Source organism: Molothrus aeneus, chromosome 5, assembly GCF_037042795.1.
Source record: "Molothrus aeneus isolate 106 chromosome 5, BPBGC_Maene_1.0, whole genome shotgun sequence".
Lineage (NCBI taxonomy): Eukaryota > Metazoa > Chordata > Aves > Passeriformes > Icteridae > Molothrus > Molothrus aeneus.
In genome coordinates, this window is record NC_089650.1 from 11,321,672 (window position 1) to 11,339,090 (window position 17,419).

General features: G+C 48.4%; 1 protein-coding gene across 1 annotated transcript; it reads right to left on the reverse strand.

Moving 5' to 3' along the window:
• Positions 1-267: 267 nt before the first annotated feature.
• Positions 268-15,797, reverse strand: SINHCAF (SIN3-HDAC complex associated factor). Its single transcript, XM_066550320.1, has 6 exons — positions 15,715-15,797; positions 5,714-5,864; positions 4,201-4,300; positions 3,127-3,253; positions 1,639-1,789; positions 268-783 (listed from the first exon to the last, which is right to left on the reverse strand). The coding sequence occupies exons 2-6, from the start codon at positions 5,839-5,841 to the stop codon at positions 621-623; spliced, it is 669 nt and encodes a 222-aa protein (XP_066406417.1). The 5' UTR covers positions 5,842-5,864; positions 15,715-15,797; the 3' UTR covers positions 268-620.
• Positions 15,798-17,419: the final 1,622 nt, after the last annotated feature.

The window sequence follows — 17,419 nt, forward strand, 5'->3', positions numbered from 1 at the left end:
ACCAGTCTGTGTCACATGGGAGGGATGAAATATTTGTCTTTGTTATGTCAGTAGTACAGGGTGAAATCGCCACACCTTCAAAAATATATATTTATATAACTAGAGAGGTGACTTATAACATTTCTATGTATTAATTCATCTTATTGACTCATACATGTCTAAGAATGAAATATTTTCTTGGGAATTTAGGAAGTTTGCCAACCAACTTTTAAAGAAATTAAAAAAAAAAACAAAAAAAACCCCCAAAATAAAAAAAAAAAAAAAAAAAAAGGCTTCCAACCACTGCTTTTTTCAGTACAGAAACATGAACTACATATACTTTCATATACAAACCCCATCCATTTTCACTTGGGAAGTGAGTGTGGGGGAAAATTAGACAACCTTGCAGCAGCATTCAGCTTTGCCAAGTGTTCCATAGCATCTTAAATATTATGTACAGTCTTTCTGAAAGGATACAAACTGGCTTCAGAGTTTGTGGAATCGTAGCAGTAAAACCCAAAACAGTTCCAGGGAATAGTCTTTTGGCAGCATAGCAGGTGTCCAAAGTGAACAGTCACTTTTCTAGTATTTTTCCAGAGAATAAGAGGATCTGTATAACCTTCTGCAGCTATCCAAGGAAGTCACCACTCCTCTTGGGTGGAGATTGCTGGAGATTGGGGTCCTTCTTGTTCTGGCTTTTCAGTGGCAGACTTTTTATTGCTACAACAAGGTTTGAAGAGATGAGTGTCTATGAGGACTTCTCCAAAACGCCCTTTGTAAATAATTCCACAGCAGACCTTTTGCCTGGAAGAAATGGCAGGGAGACAGATACTTTGTTTAGAATATACAGAATTCACAAACATGCAAAAAAGCAAGTCTGACCCCAGACACTGCTTTATTGAGCTTCCAGCCCAGAGGACACGGCAAAAAGACTGCTCACAAAGAGAAAACAGGTCTGTGTCTAAATCTACAAGTCTTTGGGGGGGGGCAACCAACAAAGAAAAAAAGAAAAAATCCAAACATGCCTAAACAAAAACCAAGTCTCCAACTTTGCTTCCCAGAGAAGTTTCAGACACAACCATCTGGTCTGAACTAACCTTGGCTACAATGCACTTGCAAATATTATTTGAGAGGAGGCAGCAAAGTCACAACAATTTCAATTGAGCAATTAGCTAAACAAGGGATTACTGTGTCACAACATGCAATAAAAGATAACAAGCTCGTCAGCTCCCAGAAAACATTGTGGTTTTCCTCCCACTCCAGGTTTTTGGTTGCTTTTTTTTTTTTTCCAAATGACTACCATCACAGGTCAACCAAATCAAATGCTGTGTTTTGCTGGCAACTGGGAGCACTCTTGTATGTAGCAACACATCATATCTACAGGGCATAGTTTTAATAAGAGATAATGACAGAGAGGAATATAATCTGCTATTCCCAAAACCAGCAAAAATATTTCCCAGCAACTGTTTTAATGTTTAGGGAACTGAAAGGAGATAGGGGAAAATGCCTTAAACACGAGGCATTTCTTTCCAAGCATGAACAGACAGGTGCTGCAAATTATATCCTTATACCAGATCAGGATGAAGAGGCAGAATCAAGCAGCATGTATGCAAAGTGAGCTTGCTGCCTGCACAGAGGGCAGGTTCTGCTGCTTTTTACCTTTTCCAGTAGGTGAGATCTAGGAAGGAGAACACTGGTGTTCTGCTGGCCCCAGCGCTCAGCTCCGTGTCAGAGCCGTCGTCCGACTGGTTGCTGTAACAGGGTGACTGAGCTGGGGAGGCACTTGAAGTTGTGCTGTGGGCATCAGAATCTGCAGGGCAAAGAGGAAATGCAAGGGTCAGGACATGCACCCAGTGACTTACCCTCCTCCTGACCTGTGGATTGGGAGCAGAGGTACAGAGGTGCTTCAATTAACAAGAAAAACCTAACAATGACAACCCATTTATTTCACTTGCTCCTGCCTGTTTCAGCATAGAGAGTGTCAGGATTTGTCAAAGAGCCTTCAGAAGTGGAAGGAGTCCTTGTACATGAGGGATTGGAAAGAGGTTCAGGATCAGGCTTCAGTTTCTGGCTCTCAAACCTAGCCACGCTCTGAAATCACTGGGAGATCCCTCAAGACAGTGAAGATCAGTGCTCCAGACTCTCTCTCACTGTACATTTTCTTTCTCATCCTTTCAGGTAAAGTGCTGCAAAGCTCTTCCCAATAGTCCATTTTATATATATTCTATATTCCCATTATGTGTTAGGTAGTGTTGAGCTTTTGCTGGATCAAGACCAGGAACTACAGACCCAGTGCAGACACATACCTTAACAGTGTCTGCTCTCCCACCTTTCAGCTGCCATCTCTGGCAGCTACAGTGACAACATTAAATTAACTGCAGTGCCTTGAGTGAGGAGATAAAAGCTCATTGGGTCAGGGCCTTCACTGATTCTTTGGAGACTTCTCCTTCTGACTAGGCAGGATAACTGAAAGAGAGAGACCAGGTGAGCAACAGTGAAGAAGCTGGAAGGTTTGCTTTAGAAGAAAAGCCTTAAGTACTGACACACATTTAGAGTATAACTGGCAGATGATTTTGTTGGAAAGCTATGAATCCAAATCTCTTTGGAGAGTCCTTATGCTACTGGAAAGAAATCACTGAGACTGGCAGAGAAAGATGTAAGGAAACATGGTAGGAATTTAAGGGGGTGGGGGGTAAATCTATGTTTAAAAGTACACATGGAAGAAAAAGACTGCAATGTTTTTTGGGAAAAGAGAGCTGAAAATGGCCACAGCACTTTACTGAAAGCAGGAAGAAGCCTCTTCCAGCTTCAGTTTCAAAGAGATCTTTGCCCAAGATGCTCTTTCTAGAGATGTGTCATTTAAGTGTTGGACATAAGCTACAGCTGCCTGCACTTTCAAGCCAGACTCCTCATGCCCCCTTGCCACTTCCCCACCTGTCTTGCAGACCACCCTGCACACAAGCTCTTCCTTCTCATTCCACACCCTCCCAAAACTCTCAGAGGATAAGAAGCTGTGAAAACAGGGAGAGCCCAAATGTGGGAGTGCACACAACCAAATCTAGGCAGTGATTCATCTTGGCCAGTTCACAGTGAGCTGTGTTAGGGGAGGCTGAAGTTTACTGCCAGAATCTCTCTGGATCCACTTACTGTGCCGCTTGAATTCCTTTTGCAGTTTGCTGATTTGATTGCTCTTTATTCTGCTTCCAGAGAGGGTTTTCATTTTCTTTGGTTTCAATGTTGTTTTAAGGCTGGGTCCAGCCCTGGCATCTACCACCTAGGACAGAGAAAATGCATGTCTGAATACTTGTGCATCATGCTGAGGTATTATTGCCAGAGTCAAGACACAGGTACTGACTTAGCAGAAGGTGTTCCAAACCCCCTTAGTTAATCCAAGGCAGTTCTGTGCACTGACACTCTCCAGTTTCATTTAAATCTGGCTAAATCTCTGCCTCTGCAAGAGGCTGAGCCTGCAGGAAAACACGGCAAACTAGTTTAAAAAGCACATTTGGTTCTACTTTTGCCAACTTCCCATTTTAACACATTCAGTTTAGAACCAAATAATTGTTTAAGTTAATACAGGTCCAGTTAGGAGTGTCTGCCAAGCGTTTGCTCTGTGGTTTTTTTGGAGCTTTTTTTAGTCATAAATTTAACTTTTGAGCAAAGCTAGTGGTAGTATAATAACCATAGTTATGGCTCCCATTACTGTCAAGGCATCCTGGATAAAAATTACACAAAGAATCCTGATCATCCTCCCAGCCTTAGGCCTGAATTGAATTAGACATATCAAAACAGAAGATATGAGCGAAAATAGCTGCAAGATTATTAGTCATTGTAATTAAAATGAGATTGATTAATGTGTTGCTTGAGCAAGTCACTTTGTTTGGGGAAAAAAAAAAAACAACCAATTTTGGATAAAGGCCAAACTTGATTTGTTTTTTGGGTTGTTTTTGTTTGGTTTTTTTTTTTTAATGTCATAAGAGACTTTTGGACAAAGTTATGAGCTTTTCAAAGCAAGGAATTACAAGGCAAGTTGGTCTGTGACTGCATCTCAGGCTTGCATAATCAGCATTTGCACATAAGCAGGCAGGAGCCACACTGTAGTAAATACTCCAGGAAGGATTTAGAGATACATGGCTGAAAGAGCAAACCCCAAACCCCTGCCAGCACCTCTCCTCTCTAGAAAGAGTTTGTTTTGGGGCAGAAGAGAAATGAATTACTAACGTGATTCCAGTTTTTTTTGGATCCTGCTGGTAATTTTTTCCATCTTTTCACCAAAAGAACACAGGCATTGCAAATATCTCCTGAGCGAGCCTCATGGAGCCTGGCAAAAACAAAAGCAAAGATCACTTAACAACAGTTAAGAAGAGCACACCCCCACTTGCTAACAGCAAGAAGGATAAAAACTGATGAATAAGAAGGGTTCTGAAATTCTGTTTTTCTGACATTACAGTTAATCTGGGATGCTCAAGCAGTGCCATTTAAAGATCAGGTCTCACTTTCAGAAAGCACTCGTCCACACAGAAATAAAAAGGTGTCACCATCTGCCTCCAGAGGGGCACTGAACACAACAGTCCCATCACCTGCAGGTTTTGGAATCTTTTCCCCCAAAACCAAGACACAATTGCAGTGGATTGGTTCGTTTGGAGCAGGAGGAATAATCATGTTATTCAAACGTACACTTGGGAACAAACATCAAAAGCTTGCTCAGGTCTTAACTTTCCCACAGAGCTTCAAGGATGAGTAACAAACATCACCTAACACACTCCCACATGAGCACAGGATAAGATTTCAGAAACAGCACTCCCTGGAATGACAGCAATACTTGCTCCCTCTAACAAGCTTTCCTCAGGAACCATCTCTACTGCTAATCCATGCTAAAAGAAATATAACAGGGAAACACTGCAGAATCTTTCAGCCAATTAAATAGGAAGACTTTGGATCATTTATAGATGAATTAGGCAGGCTCAGAAAACCATTATTTTCCCAGTGGTCAGTCTGCATTTTTACCTTGGCAAACATATTTCAGATAGCACAACATCAATGGTCATGGTAAACTGCAAAATGCTTTGCTGCAGTTAAAAACAACAACCACCAAAAAAAAAAAAGCAATGGATCTGCACACAGCCTTTGACTGCCAAGGACAGTAGTGAAGAAATATGATAAGGAAAACTGCCAGCACCAGACTTGTGTACAAAAATCCAAGGTAAATACAAAGCACTCTAAAGTTCACTACATGAAAAGAATGTTGCTAGAAAAAGTGGGAAAATTTTCTGAATTTTATACAAAATTTCAAAGCTCTTCAAAAGTATTCAAAAAAATTTGAAAGATCACAGTAACTGGTACAAGAAATCTCTAGTATTTATAGTTTTATTTACCAGTGCCTTCAAGTAACATTACCTAACTGGAAAGCTAATCACTTTCCAAGAGAATGGTTTTCCAATGAGAAGTTTTAATAACACATTGCTATGTCCTATTTGAACAAAGACACCAATATTTGTAACAGGGTACTCTGGATAAACCCTGCTGAAACTGCTAAATATTTACTCATCAAGTTTTAGCTAACATTCTTGAATTTTCAGACCCACAGAAAGCCCCCATGGATGTGTAGAGTTCATTATTTTATGTAGGTGTTTACACACGTAATCTTTCAGGCTTTCAGAGCAAGAAGGACACTACATCAGGTTTGCAGCTTAGAGATCAATGCCAAAACTGCTGACCAAGGTGGGAATCTTACCCAAAACAATTCTGGAAATCCTTTTCATAACGTTTGCTGTCAGTGAAACGAGAACTGGAAGACTTAGCTCTGCAAATACAGCAGCCCTCTATACTCCGGTACATCTTCGGTTTGTGAAAGCCAAACATCTTTTCCTCCCAGCTGTACCCTCCTGTGAAAACAAACAGAAACTGGTGTTAATTATCACTGTTAGATAATGAAAGAACAAAAATCTATGCTAGATTAGGGCATAGTTTTTTCATCCCACGTTGCCTCAGAAGAACAGATGCACCTAGAATGCAGTTGTTAAGAAAATTATATAATCAACAGCTGGAATATTAAGCAATACCCAGCAGGACCCATAACAAGCTCATTTACTGCAGAAATCTACTCCAAGGGCACATCTAGAGGCAGCAAAGCCCAGATGTGTGAATGCAGCCAACCTGGCCACTGAGAGGCCTGTGCATGTGGCAGAACAGGCTGCAGGACAGCCCCTGTGTCCAAGCCATGGATAAGGAGCTGGCAGCTGAACTCTGGGTCACTGAACTACTTCATCACCACCACCACCACCGGGGCTGGTTGGAAACACCCCTGGCAAACTTTGCTGAGAGTGAGTAGGAGTGATTTTAAATGAGCTGCAGTCATACCCCCGGGCTGTAGGGCAGACATACCTGAAAAGCTGCTCTAAAAACAGCAGGGTGGAGTCGCACCCAGCCCTCAATGGCCCTGTCTGCACTGCAGGACCCGGGAGCACTTCTCTGTTCTCAGGGCCTGGGTGAGCATCCCAGCTCCATGTCAGCACACGCTCTGTTCTCAGCCTCCTGCCTTCCCCACCCTGCTCTCCATGGGGAGGAAACCAAGCTAGGAAAGAAAGGCCAGGGAGCAGGACCCTGGGGCGCATCTCAGCATGTGCCTACCACACATGCCCCGCCAAAAGGATGGAACCCCAGTCACAGGGAAGTTGCTGCTTTGAAACCACCAGCTCTGCACGCTTGGTGCCAGCCCAGCAAGCTGAGAATGCCCTCCTACTCCTGGCTCCTTCTTTTCAGTACACCAAGGATGGGATTTGCTATCAGAGCAGGTATCACACAGTGGAGGCGTTTTCCAGGCAGAAACTTCTCAAGTTAGCCACTGCAGCCACCATGATCCCCACCTAACCAGCTCTCCCCTAAGGTGGTCTTTGCACAGTCTGACACAGCATGAGCACAGTCAGAGCAAAGAGGGTTCCCACAGCGCTTCAAAAACCCAAACCAACAACTGAGCAAAGCTGCTGCTCTCCTGGCACCAGGCCTGGACACACAGCAAGTCCTCACAGGCCACACAGCATCAGTCTCATAATGCAGGCAGGGACTGTTCCAAGATGTTCTCTTTTGAGCAGAGCCTGCTGCAAGGTTTGCCTCCACCACCTGCTGCAAGGAGCGAGCAGCCACCTCTGCTGCTCACCACACACCAAGGGCTCAGAGAGGGGGGCACAGGCTGCAGGATGCTCCAGGAGAATAGGTTCCCACTGCTTTAAAAAAATTAAAATTGGATGGAGCCATGCAAATAACACAACATTTCCCTCTCTTTCCTTAACCAAGGCCAAGCTGCTGAATTCATTAAGAAGCTGACCAAAAAAAAAAAATACTGAATGACCCAGCAGCTCAGGAAGGACTTTCAGGAGAGGAGCAACTGTAGTGAGGAGGAATTCAGTCACTTCTCAGTCACTTCTCAGTCCCAGGTACTACCAAGTCCCAGTAACCCAACTCAGGTTACTGGTTAACATTTGTGCCATAGGCATCTGTCCCCAAATCTTCCACCTTCAGAAAGGTAAGGGTTGTAATCCTTTTACCCTCCAGTGGTACAGAGAAAAATCATCTGAAATCTTGTGCCTACACTGCCAGGACTTGCCACATCATTATGGCAATAAAATATTTTGAAAGACAGGTTCAGGTGAGGTCAGAAACATGCTTCCACAAAACGATCATACTCAGCATCACACTCACCTGACTGACAGGGGGATGGTGTGCAACAGGAAAAGATCCTGCACACTTCTGTGGGACCACAGCAAAAGCTAGGGAACCACCCAGGACCAGGCACAGTCCTGTGCAGAGGTGAAAACACATCCCCCTACCTCAGGGGGGAAGATCAAGAGTACAGGAGCATGGCAAAATAAACATGCAGTTTCCCAGACTCCCGAGAGCAAGAGAAAAATAATAATTGTATCCAATATTGTTGGCTAATACTCTGACACAAAATCCATCAAGGAACCTGTTTCCAGCTGAAAGGGTGCATTTCAGTCTAGCATATAGAGACCACTTGGGGCTCACTGAGGTTGTGGCTCTTTGCAATTACTACTGCACCAACATTTAGGAAAACTCAACTCTCCATAAAGCTTGTCTTGACTTGTAGAGCCTGTTGATGGCAAGGCACTTGCTCAAGCTGAATGCCAAGGAGATCCTCCAGGCCTAGGAGAGAGATGGAGAGGATAAGTCCTTCCTTCCCTCCTGTCCCAGGTCATGCTGTCTTACACAGGCTTCAAGTGCTGAATTCCTTTCTTCACATTTACAGCACAAGGAGCTCACCTAGGGCTACGTTCTCCCGAGGTTAACTTGTGCAAATATCCAGCAAAGTCACCCCAAATGGTGTCAGGCTTCTTAGGAGATTCACTGCTCCCTGTATTAGTACAGCATTGACCTGAAGGCCAGGAGTAGATCTAGTAAGTAAAAGAAGGTATCTAATAGTGACCAGCTGAATGGACCCATGGAGGGATGGTTACTCTCAGAACTACCCTCAGCCTCTGCTGGCTGTGCAGCAAATGAATGCACAGCCAAATCAGGCAAATATTCCTGGCTTGTCAAGGAAATAAACAACAGAGTATCTAGGCAAACACTCTGAGTATTTGGTTTCTTAGCACCTGATGTGCTTCTTCAGGAGATACTCTTGAGGACATTGCTCAACAAGCCTCTGGAGATCTAACAGTGTGCTCACCTGGGAATTTTCAACTTCCAAACAGCAGTTTTAGATGTTGCATGACTACTCCAACGTTAAATCTGTGGTCTGGTACTTTTCTTTAGAAAGCCAAAGACTAATTGCGGACACAAAGTTCTCCCGTGCTGCCAAACTTAAATGGCAAGAAAATCTTGACTGCTACGTGTCAAGAAACAACTACCAACAATGCAGTTTACTTTCTAACCAAGCTTCTTCTAGGAATCCAGCAGTGATAAGATGATCTCTGTCACCAGCTGGTATTTACACCACAGTAGAATAAGATGCATGTTTTACAATCAATGTTCTGGCAAAGACTGGAAAACACATATATTCTGAAAATATTTTGGCTTGCATCATTGCTACCATTCTCACAGGAGCAGCCTTTCAACACCATCCTTCAATAGAAGGGAAACTAGTGCCATCTGTTTCCCACTTGATGAATGGTCAGCAATGGTATTACCACACATCATGCCTGAATGGGGAAGAGCTAGTAGCAAAACCACAAGTTAAACAGACTTCTCTGACAACTGCATCCAAGTGCAGTCATAAATGGAAGGCGTCAGTCCAGTTACACATTTAATCCTAAACAGTTGCCATTTGACCATTATACACTAAATTTTCTGTCAGCTGGAGAGCTTAATAGCTAATATGGACTTAGAAATAAATGTGACTGTGCCATTTAAGGTTTAACTTGAAAGCTTTGCAATTTAGATATTGAATTAGAAGCAGGCAGTTAGGATGCCAGCTGCCCTAACACCTGAATCTTAGCTGAGGAACTTCAACAAAATTTGGGACAGATAAAAAAAGATGGCAAGTAGAAACGAAGTAACTTGCCCAGAAGTTAAAAAGCATTACACAACATAATTCTGCCAAATTTAAGCATGCCATTAATGCTATTTAACTTTGTTATTGTTTGCCAAATTTAAGCATGTTATAAAAATGTATCAGCAGCTGCACAGAAGTGAAAGGGACAGATCTCAAAAAAAGAAATCTCAGCAGAGCATTATCTGTCATTCTGCAGAAATTAAGAACTATCTGCACTAGTGAGAAAGCAGTATTCCCCCAAGCCAGGGGAAAGGTGATCCTCTTCCCTTCCTGGTGTCCCTCTCCACAGCTTCTCCATGCAGAAGTTGTTATTCCCTCAAGTTCTGCTTTATATAACTGCTTTAGCAACCTGAATGGACTCAGCAAAGTCCCCAGGAAAGTGCTCTCACCATTTTTCTGCCCTCTCACTTTTGAAAAAGCAGCATCAAAAATAGAAACTTGTCTTGCAAAAGAGAATGGTGAAGTCAGGAAGAGAAAAAGTAGTGGGAAATAAAAAAAAAAAAAATCCCCACACCCTGCTTATTACCTTTGTGAAAGGCTGGTACAAAGAAGCATGTGTGTGAAAATGGTTTCATGTTTTTGTTACCTGTCAGGACTAGAATTCGGTGCTTAATTTTCTTTGCAAAATTTAATTTGATGATCTAAATTAAAAGGAGGCATTGCTTCAGATGCTCATTAAGTTTTCAAGTTAGGGAAGAACTTCTGAACTCTTTCAGATCTCAGAGTAAGCCGAGCCACTTTCATTTGCTTTTCCAGATTCCTTCTGCATTCTTTCTGATCACCCAAGAAGAATGAAAACCTTTTATAATAGAAAGGATGGAATTCCTAGAAGACAGGCACGTCTCACTTTGTAACACAATTACCAGGCCAGTGGGAACGAACATGCTCACCTGCTTTTTGCAAAGCTGAAAGAGAAACATTCCCTGGAGTTACAGAGGAGCAGAGGCACGCCAGTGCAAATACACAGTATCAGTATCCTCCTCTCTTCCCATCTCCCCTCTCTGACCCGGGATCATTCATCCTTTGTGCAACCCAGAACTGCCAGTACCTTCGCCAGAGAGGAGAACAACGATTTGATTTCCCTTTCTGTGTACACAACAGCCTTGGCACAGCCTCCCTGAAGCTGGGCTGAAGAAAAATACCATCTACCCTACATACCTTGATGCAGCCGGTTCCTGTCAAAAGTAAAAATCTCACAATTGTCATCCCTACAGCATTTCACTGGAACTAAGAAACACAGACAAAATTACTTTTTTTTTCTCTTTTAAAGGGAACTAAACAGATGCCTTAATATAGAAAGAACATAGGTGCTCTGGCTTTTGCATCTGCAGGAGCATACACCCAGGCACATGCACACACATGAAAAATGCTTCCAGAACTGTCCATGGCACCAGAGGCAGAGTCACCCATCTCACAATAAATTCTTGAGCCTGTCTCTCTGCTGAAATAAACTGCAATACCTCTACTGCAAATCAACTGCAAGACAGAGAACTGTACATCAACAGAGGAACTGATCTCTATCAGAGGCTCAACATAAACATACCTCCCCTGAGTTCACAGGCTGCTGCAAAAAACCCTTGGAAGAGAAGTTAAGATTGGATCCCTCAAAAAAAAAAAAAGAATATTTCAACATGCACAGAGGCAGAATGCTCCAAGAATGGTAAGAGACCAATCTAATTGGAGTAATCTGAAAATGCAACTTCAGTATCTTCAAAAATATTTTTTACTGTCATCTCTCCCTATAGTTCAAAACAGAGGCACCAATAACCAACAACCATAACCTTGGAACTGTGCATACTGTACACTCTTCTGGTTCCCTGTATCCTCAGATTTTCCTTGCACTTTCCTTCCTCTCTCCACCCAAAACAACTTTACTTGGAGGAAAGCTGTATTTACCAGGAACATCTGACTGTCACAGCATGCTTTCACTTGATGAGTTCAGCAAAACCAGAAAAGGTCAAAACCACATCTTCAGGAATCTCTCCTCTGACAAAATAAGCAAGTCACTCTTTTGCTGGTAGATGTCCACAGCTACTGTTGTAAGCGAAATCTCAGCACACCCAGTGCACCTAGCAGCAACTATTAAGCATGTATCAAAAATCAAACTGGACACTTCTTTCCCATGTCTGAGTCTCCATGGCATCCTAGCTGGATCACAAGCTGTTCCTAGTTACATTTGCAGAAGCAGTCAAGTCATAAAGAAGCGTACTCACCTGTTGGATCTTCCCTGGGAAGGAAGTTCCAAACTCATTTGAGCTAGAGAACTGAAAGGCTAAGCCACGTGGGTGTTCCTCTGAGCTGCCATGTGGTTCATGCTCCAGAAGGGATAGGCCAAAGCATGAAAACAATAATCAGCAAGATTTGCATAAGGGGGAAAAAAAATTCCAAACCTGTCCCACCTGCAGACATTCCAGCTTGAAAGATGACTTCCCCCTGCCTGAAACTCCTATTGCTTAACTCACACCACGCTCAGCCTGAGCCCGAGCCCAGCAGGAAAACTGGGATGTTTTCCTGTGCTGGAATGTGCTGGAGTTCAGGCTGAGATGCTTATCTGGGTGCAGTCACCACAGCTGTGATGATGCCGTCTGTGAGCACCTGCTACCAAAAAAGCATCACAGCCACTTCAGATCATGAGACACAACAGCTTTGGTTTGTGTTTTCTGGCCAGGTTCTTTTATGTTGTTTTTAAAGAGGACAACATACCTGGATGGGGACTTAAACAGAAGGAGCAGTAATTATTTGGCAGAACAACTGAAGTGACTTCATTAAAAAGGATACTTTTCCGTGTCCTTAAGCAGTATTACTGGTCATTTCACTTGGACTTTGGACTGAGCACATTCTACAGAAATGCAAAGGCTTGAGTTGTGAAATGGAGCCCTGCCTGGGCAATTTTCAAGTCCCAGCTCACTGGCTTCTTCTTTGTGTTAAAAAGCAAGTGCTACAGGGGGTGCAAGAACGAAGCTGATTGCCAAGTAGGACCCTGCGGATGTTGTTCATGTCATTATGAGAGAGGTACAAGAAACGAGGTGTTAAGAATCAATGCAAAGCAGAGTTAGGTAACACAGAAAGAGCTGTTCAGCATGAGTGAGACAACAAACCGTCACAGTTTTAACTTTATTTTTAGCCTCTGTGAATTTATCAGCTTTTTTAACGTCTTCTGCAAAGGAGTCACTGATATTTTCTTCTTAAAGGAAGACTGAATACATCGGCAATTAGCTTCTTTTAGAGAATGAAGTGAGGAGGAATTTTTCCCAGAGGCTCTGGCACTCAATCCCACCTACTTTCAGTGGGAGCTGGATGTTGCATGCCTGTGGGTGTGTTTGAAAATCCCGACTTGTTACTTGCTGCTTTTCTACCAGGTACCACAGATCCCAGGAAACCTAGAGCTCACCTGTGTACCAAAGGAGCTGAGTGTCCACATGGTATCAGAAGAGAGGGACAGACAGCGAACTGGAAACCTCTGGCACACAGTTTGTGCAATCTCTAATTTTAAAAAGCTGTAAAGCACACAGTGGATCTGTCTGCCTGCAGGGTGGTGAGAAGGGGGTGCACACACCCTGCACACGGCTGCCAGGAGCAGTCTCAGCTTTGGAAGCAAGCAGGAAAGGAGTTTGCTGAGGAGCCATCACCCTCACCGACTGCCTTGTCTAAAGAGCGAAACACTCGTGTGAAGCCCGGCTGTCGCCTGCCACCTTCCTAAGCGCCCAATCAAAGTAAAAAAGAGCATCACAGGCTGTGCTCAAGCACAACCAGTGCTGTTGCAGTTGTGGGCTCAAGGCAGGACGCTGGGCCTTCTCCTGCCGCTCCCCAGCCACGAGGGGACGGTGGCACGGCCCGGCCTCCAGCGCAGACACGTGTTCAGGGCACGGCAGCATCCTGCATCGGCAGCCCTGCACAGCCACAGCGCCCAAGCTTTTAGCAATTGTAATGTAAATTGAATCATTTCGGTCCGAAGGACGGGCCAGGAGTCGGGGACGAGGCTCTTTGTAGGATGAACCGGGGTTGTTCCCGCCAGGAACGCGCCGCTGGGGGGGCTCCGGGGCAGGTGGGATTCAGCCCCGCTCGCTGCGTAAACAACAGGTTTGGCAGGTCCCTTTAAATCCCCTCATCAGCTGCACGCACCCGGACAGGGGGCTACGAGAGCATACGGCAACTTTTATCTCGCCAAAGCGAGAGCGCAACGGGGAGCGCTTTCCTGGCGCAACGCGGCGACTTTAAAACAAAACAAAACCCCACCAAACCCTGAATAACAACGGTGAAAAACGCCCCAGAACGGCAGAGCTCGGGCCACCGCGTGGCCCCGGGCACGGCCCCGCTCCCCCATTAGCGCCGGCGGCCGGAGCCGGGAACAAAGACCCCCCCGGGGCACACGACCTACTTTGGCGGGCGGCCCCGCCGGTCAGGTGGAGCCGCGGGAGCGCACACGCGGGTGCCCACGGCCCCTCCCGGCCCTGCCGAGCGCTCGACTCGCCGAAGGACGGGCGAAATCACAAATAAATGAGAAGAGCACAGGAAGGGGAAGGCGGCGCGCCAGGGAGGAAAGCCCCGAGCGCGGAGGTGGGCGCTGCGAGGCGGCCCCCGCGCTGCAAACGCCGCCCCACCACGCGGCCGCGGAGCAGCCGCCCCATCCGGCGCGGGGGGAGCGGCGGGAAGCGGCGACGGAGCGGCGGCCGCCCCGCCGAGCCCCGGGAGCCCCGCTCCGCCGCGGTGCCCACCGTGCCCCGCCGCCCCCCGTCCTTCCCCCCCGCCCCGCGCCGGTTCCTCATGGCTCGGCCCTGACGTAATTCAAACATGGCAACAGTTTCACTTCAAAGGGCCGTCGCGGACCTCCCGGCAACGCGGGCACGCCGTAACGGGGGCAAGGCGGACCCCGGAGCGCGGGGCGGCCCCGGGGCGGCCGCCGGGCCCTGCCCGCCCCAGCGCCGTGCGCGCAGCGCGGAGCCGTGCGGAGCGCGCCGGCAGCCAAAGTTTCACCGCCCCTCCAAACTCCTCCAAAACCGGCGGGCAGCCCCTAAAAAGCAGCGTCCCGCGCACAAGTGTCACCCCAGCGGCACCCGGCACCGCGGGGCCGAGCCCCCGCCGGGCGCGGAGCAGCGCTGTGCCCCGGCGCGCCGGGGAGCCGCGCCGCCCGCAGCACATGCGAGCCCTTTGTTTTCCTGCAGCCGGGCGCTGCCTACGTGCCGCGCCGGGGGCACGCCGCCCGCCCCGCCGCCCTCCGGAGCCCCGAGTTAAAACTTGTTGGCGGCGGCAGGAACGGGAGCCGCTCGCACCGGCACCGAGCTACGGGAGCGGCAGGACGCCATCGCCGCCCGCCGCACCGGCCCCACGCCGGCAACGCCGCGCACCGGGCCGGGGGCAGCACGGGGAAGGCCCCACGCCGCGACCTGTGCGACGGACAGCACGTGTCCCGCCAGCCCACGGCCGCACGGTCTGCTCCTGGGCAGCGTGCACGGACTCGGACTCCCCCGCAATTACCAGCGATAACTGGAAACAATAAGAAGTGCCCCGCTCTCCCCACGTGAAACACGGCGAGAGAGGGATGGCGGGCACCGGCGGGTCCCCCTCCCCTCCGCCGCGCCGCTGGCACCAAGTTGAGCGCGGGCGCTACAGGTGTGCGCTGCGGGGCGCGCCGGGGCCGCACCTGCGGCACCCGCTCCGCACCGGCGGGGCCGCGCCACCCGCGTGGCGAGCCAGGGCAGCCGCGGCCCGGGAAAGGCGCCCTGCAGCCCGTCATCACCAAACAGCCCGGTTTTCCAACCCCGCTCCGCACCTTGGGACTGCCTGCGGAGTTAAATTATGGAGAACTGGCTACTCTTTCCTCCTAAAGACTTGGAGATTTAATCGTACTTTGGGATGGGGGGGAAGAAGTCAGAGTTCCAGGGATGGGTCCGCAACAATGCGGGAGGCGTTCCTCTCCGCTCGCGCATCCTTTAAAACTCTACTCATGGAAGAAAAAACCGGGCGCAACGCCGCTCGCAGCAGCCACACGCGTGTCAAAGTGTTTTAAGGCGGCAAAGTCTTTTTGCCGCTGCAAAAACTGCGGACAAGCTCCGGGGAGTAACTTGGAATGAACATAAACCACCGGCTACTGGAAAAAAATAAATTAAATCCCAACACTGCCAAAAAAAAAAATAAAAGAAAATAAAAGAAAACCCACCAAGAGAGAACAACACAGAACAAAAAGCCACCCCGAACAACAAGAAGCAAGCAGGGAAGGCATCACTCACCGCCGCGCTGCGCCCACCAACTCCCGTCCGTGCGGAGCGCGGCGCTCCCGCCGTGCGCGCGCTCCCGCCTCCCCGCGCTCTGCCGCCGGCGCGGGCGGCCGCGCGAGCCCCCCCACGCCCCGCCCACCGGGCCCGCCCCTCGGCCGCTCTGCGCAGGCGCCGTTCCCACGGCTCCGTTTCTCATCAATCGGGCCCGGCCGGCTGCGCGCGCCCCATTGTCCTTTTAAGGCAGAAAGGGCCGCGCGGGAAGAGCGCGCGCGAGGGGGCGGTGCCCGCCGTGACGGCAGAGGTGACTTCACGCACGCGGCGCGCGCGCGCCCCCGCCCCGCACCTGCCTCGCGCCGCCCCGCCCCGCGCCGGAACGGCCCCCGCGGGACCGCCCCGCAAACACAGCCCGAAAACAGCACCGAAAACACAGCCCCAAACACAGCACACACCGCAAACACAGCACACACCGCAAACACAGCCCCAAACACAGCACACACCGCAAACACAGCCCCAAACACAGCCCAGCCCCGCAAACACAGCCCGAAAACATCACCGCAAACACAGCCCCAAACACAGCACACACCGCAAACACAGCCCCAAACACAGCCCCAAACACAGCACACACCGCAAACACAGCCCGAAAACAGCCCCAAACACAGCACACACCGCAAACACAGCCCGAAAACAGCACCGCAAACACAGCCCCAAACACAGCACACACCGCAAACACAGCCCGAAAACAGCACCGCAAACACAGCCCCAAACACAGCACACACCGCAAACACAGCCCGAAAACAGCACCGCAAACACAGCCCCAAACACAGCACACACCGCAAACACAGCCCCAAACACAGCCCCAAACACAGCACACACCGCAAACACAGCCCGAAAACAGCACCGCAAACATCGCTGCAAACACCGCTGCAAACACAGCCACAAACACAGCCCGAAAACAGCACCGCAAACATCGCTGCAAACACAGCCCCAAACACAGCACACACAGCCACAAACATCACCGCAAACACAGCCCAGCCCCGCAAACACAGCCCGAAAGCATCACTGCAAACACAGCCCCAAACATCACCGCAAACACAGCCCAGCCCCAAACACAGCACATCACCGCAAACACAGCAAAGCGCCCCAAACACAGTCCCAAATATCACTGCAGACATCACCGCAAACACAGCCCCAAACACAGCACAGCCCCGCACACACAGCCCTCAAACATCCCCGCAAACACAGCCCCGCATACACAGCGCAGCACTGCAAACACAGCCCCGGTGACAGCCCCGCGACAGGCGCCCCCGTCCCAGCGCATCCCGTCCGTCCGCACCGAGCCCCGCGGGCGGAGCGCCTCGGGGAACAGGGAAAGGGGTTTTTTTGTTGTTGTTGGGGTTTTTTTTGGTTGTTTTTTTTTTTTTCCGCTCCGGGTTAATTTTAATGTTCGCTTTCTAAAGCGCTCCAAAAGCCGTCAGTGGCTTATGTAACTTTTCCTGCAGCGTCACAATGGGTGAATTGAAAAGTCGCGTCATCGCAGCCTTTGGGTTCACGGCTCTTTTGTGCAATTTTGGAAGAGCTGCTTGGCGAGGCGGCCGGCAGGTTATGTTGAAATAGATTTCCTTTAAAAACTGTGTCAGACGGATTCGCGTGTGATATACAAGGTAACACCTAAGGAGTTATGACTTAGCACCATCGCAGCCTGTGACTGCAATAAAGC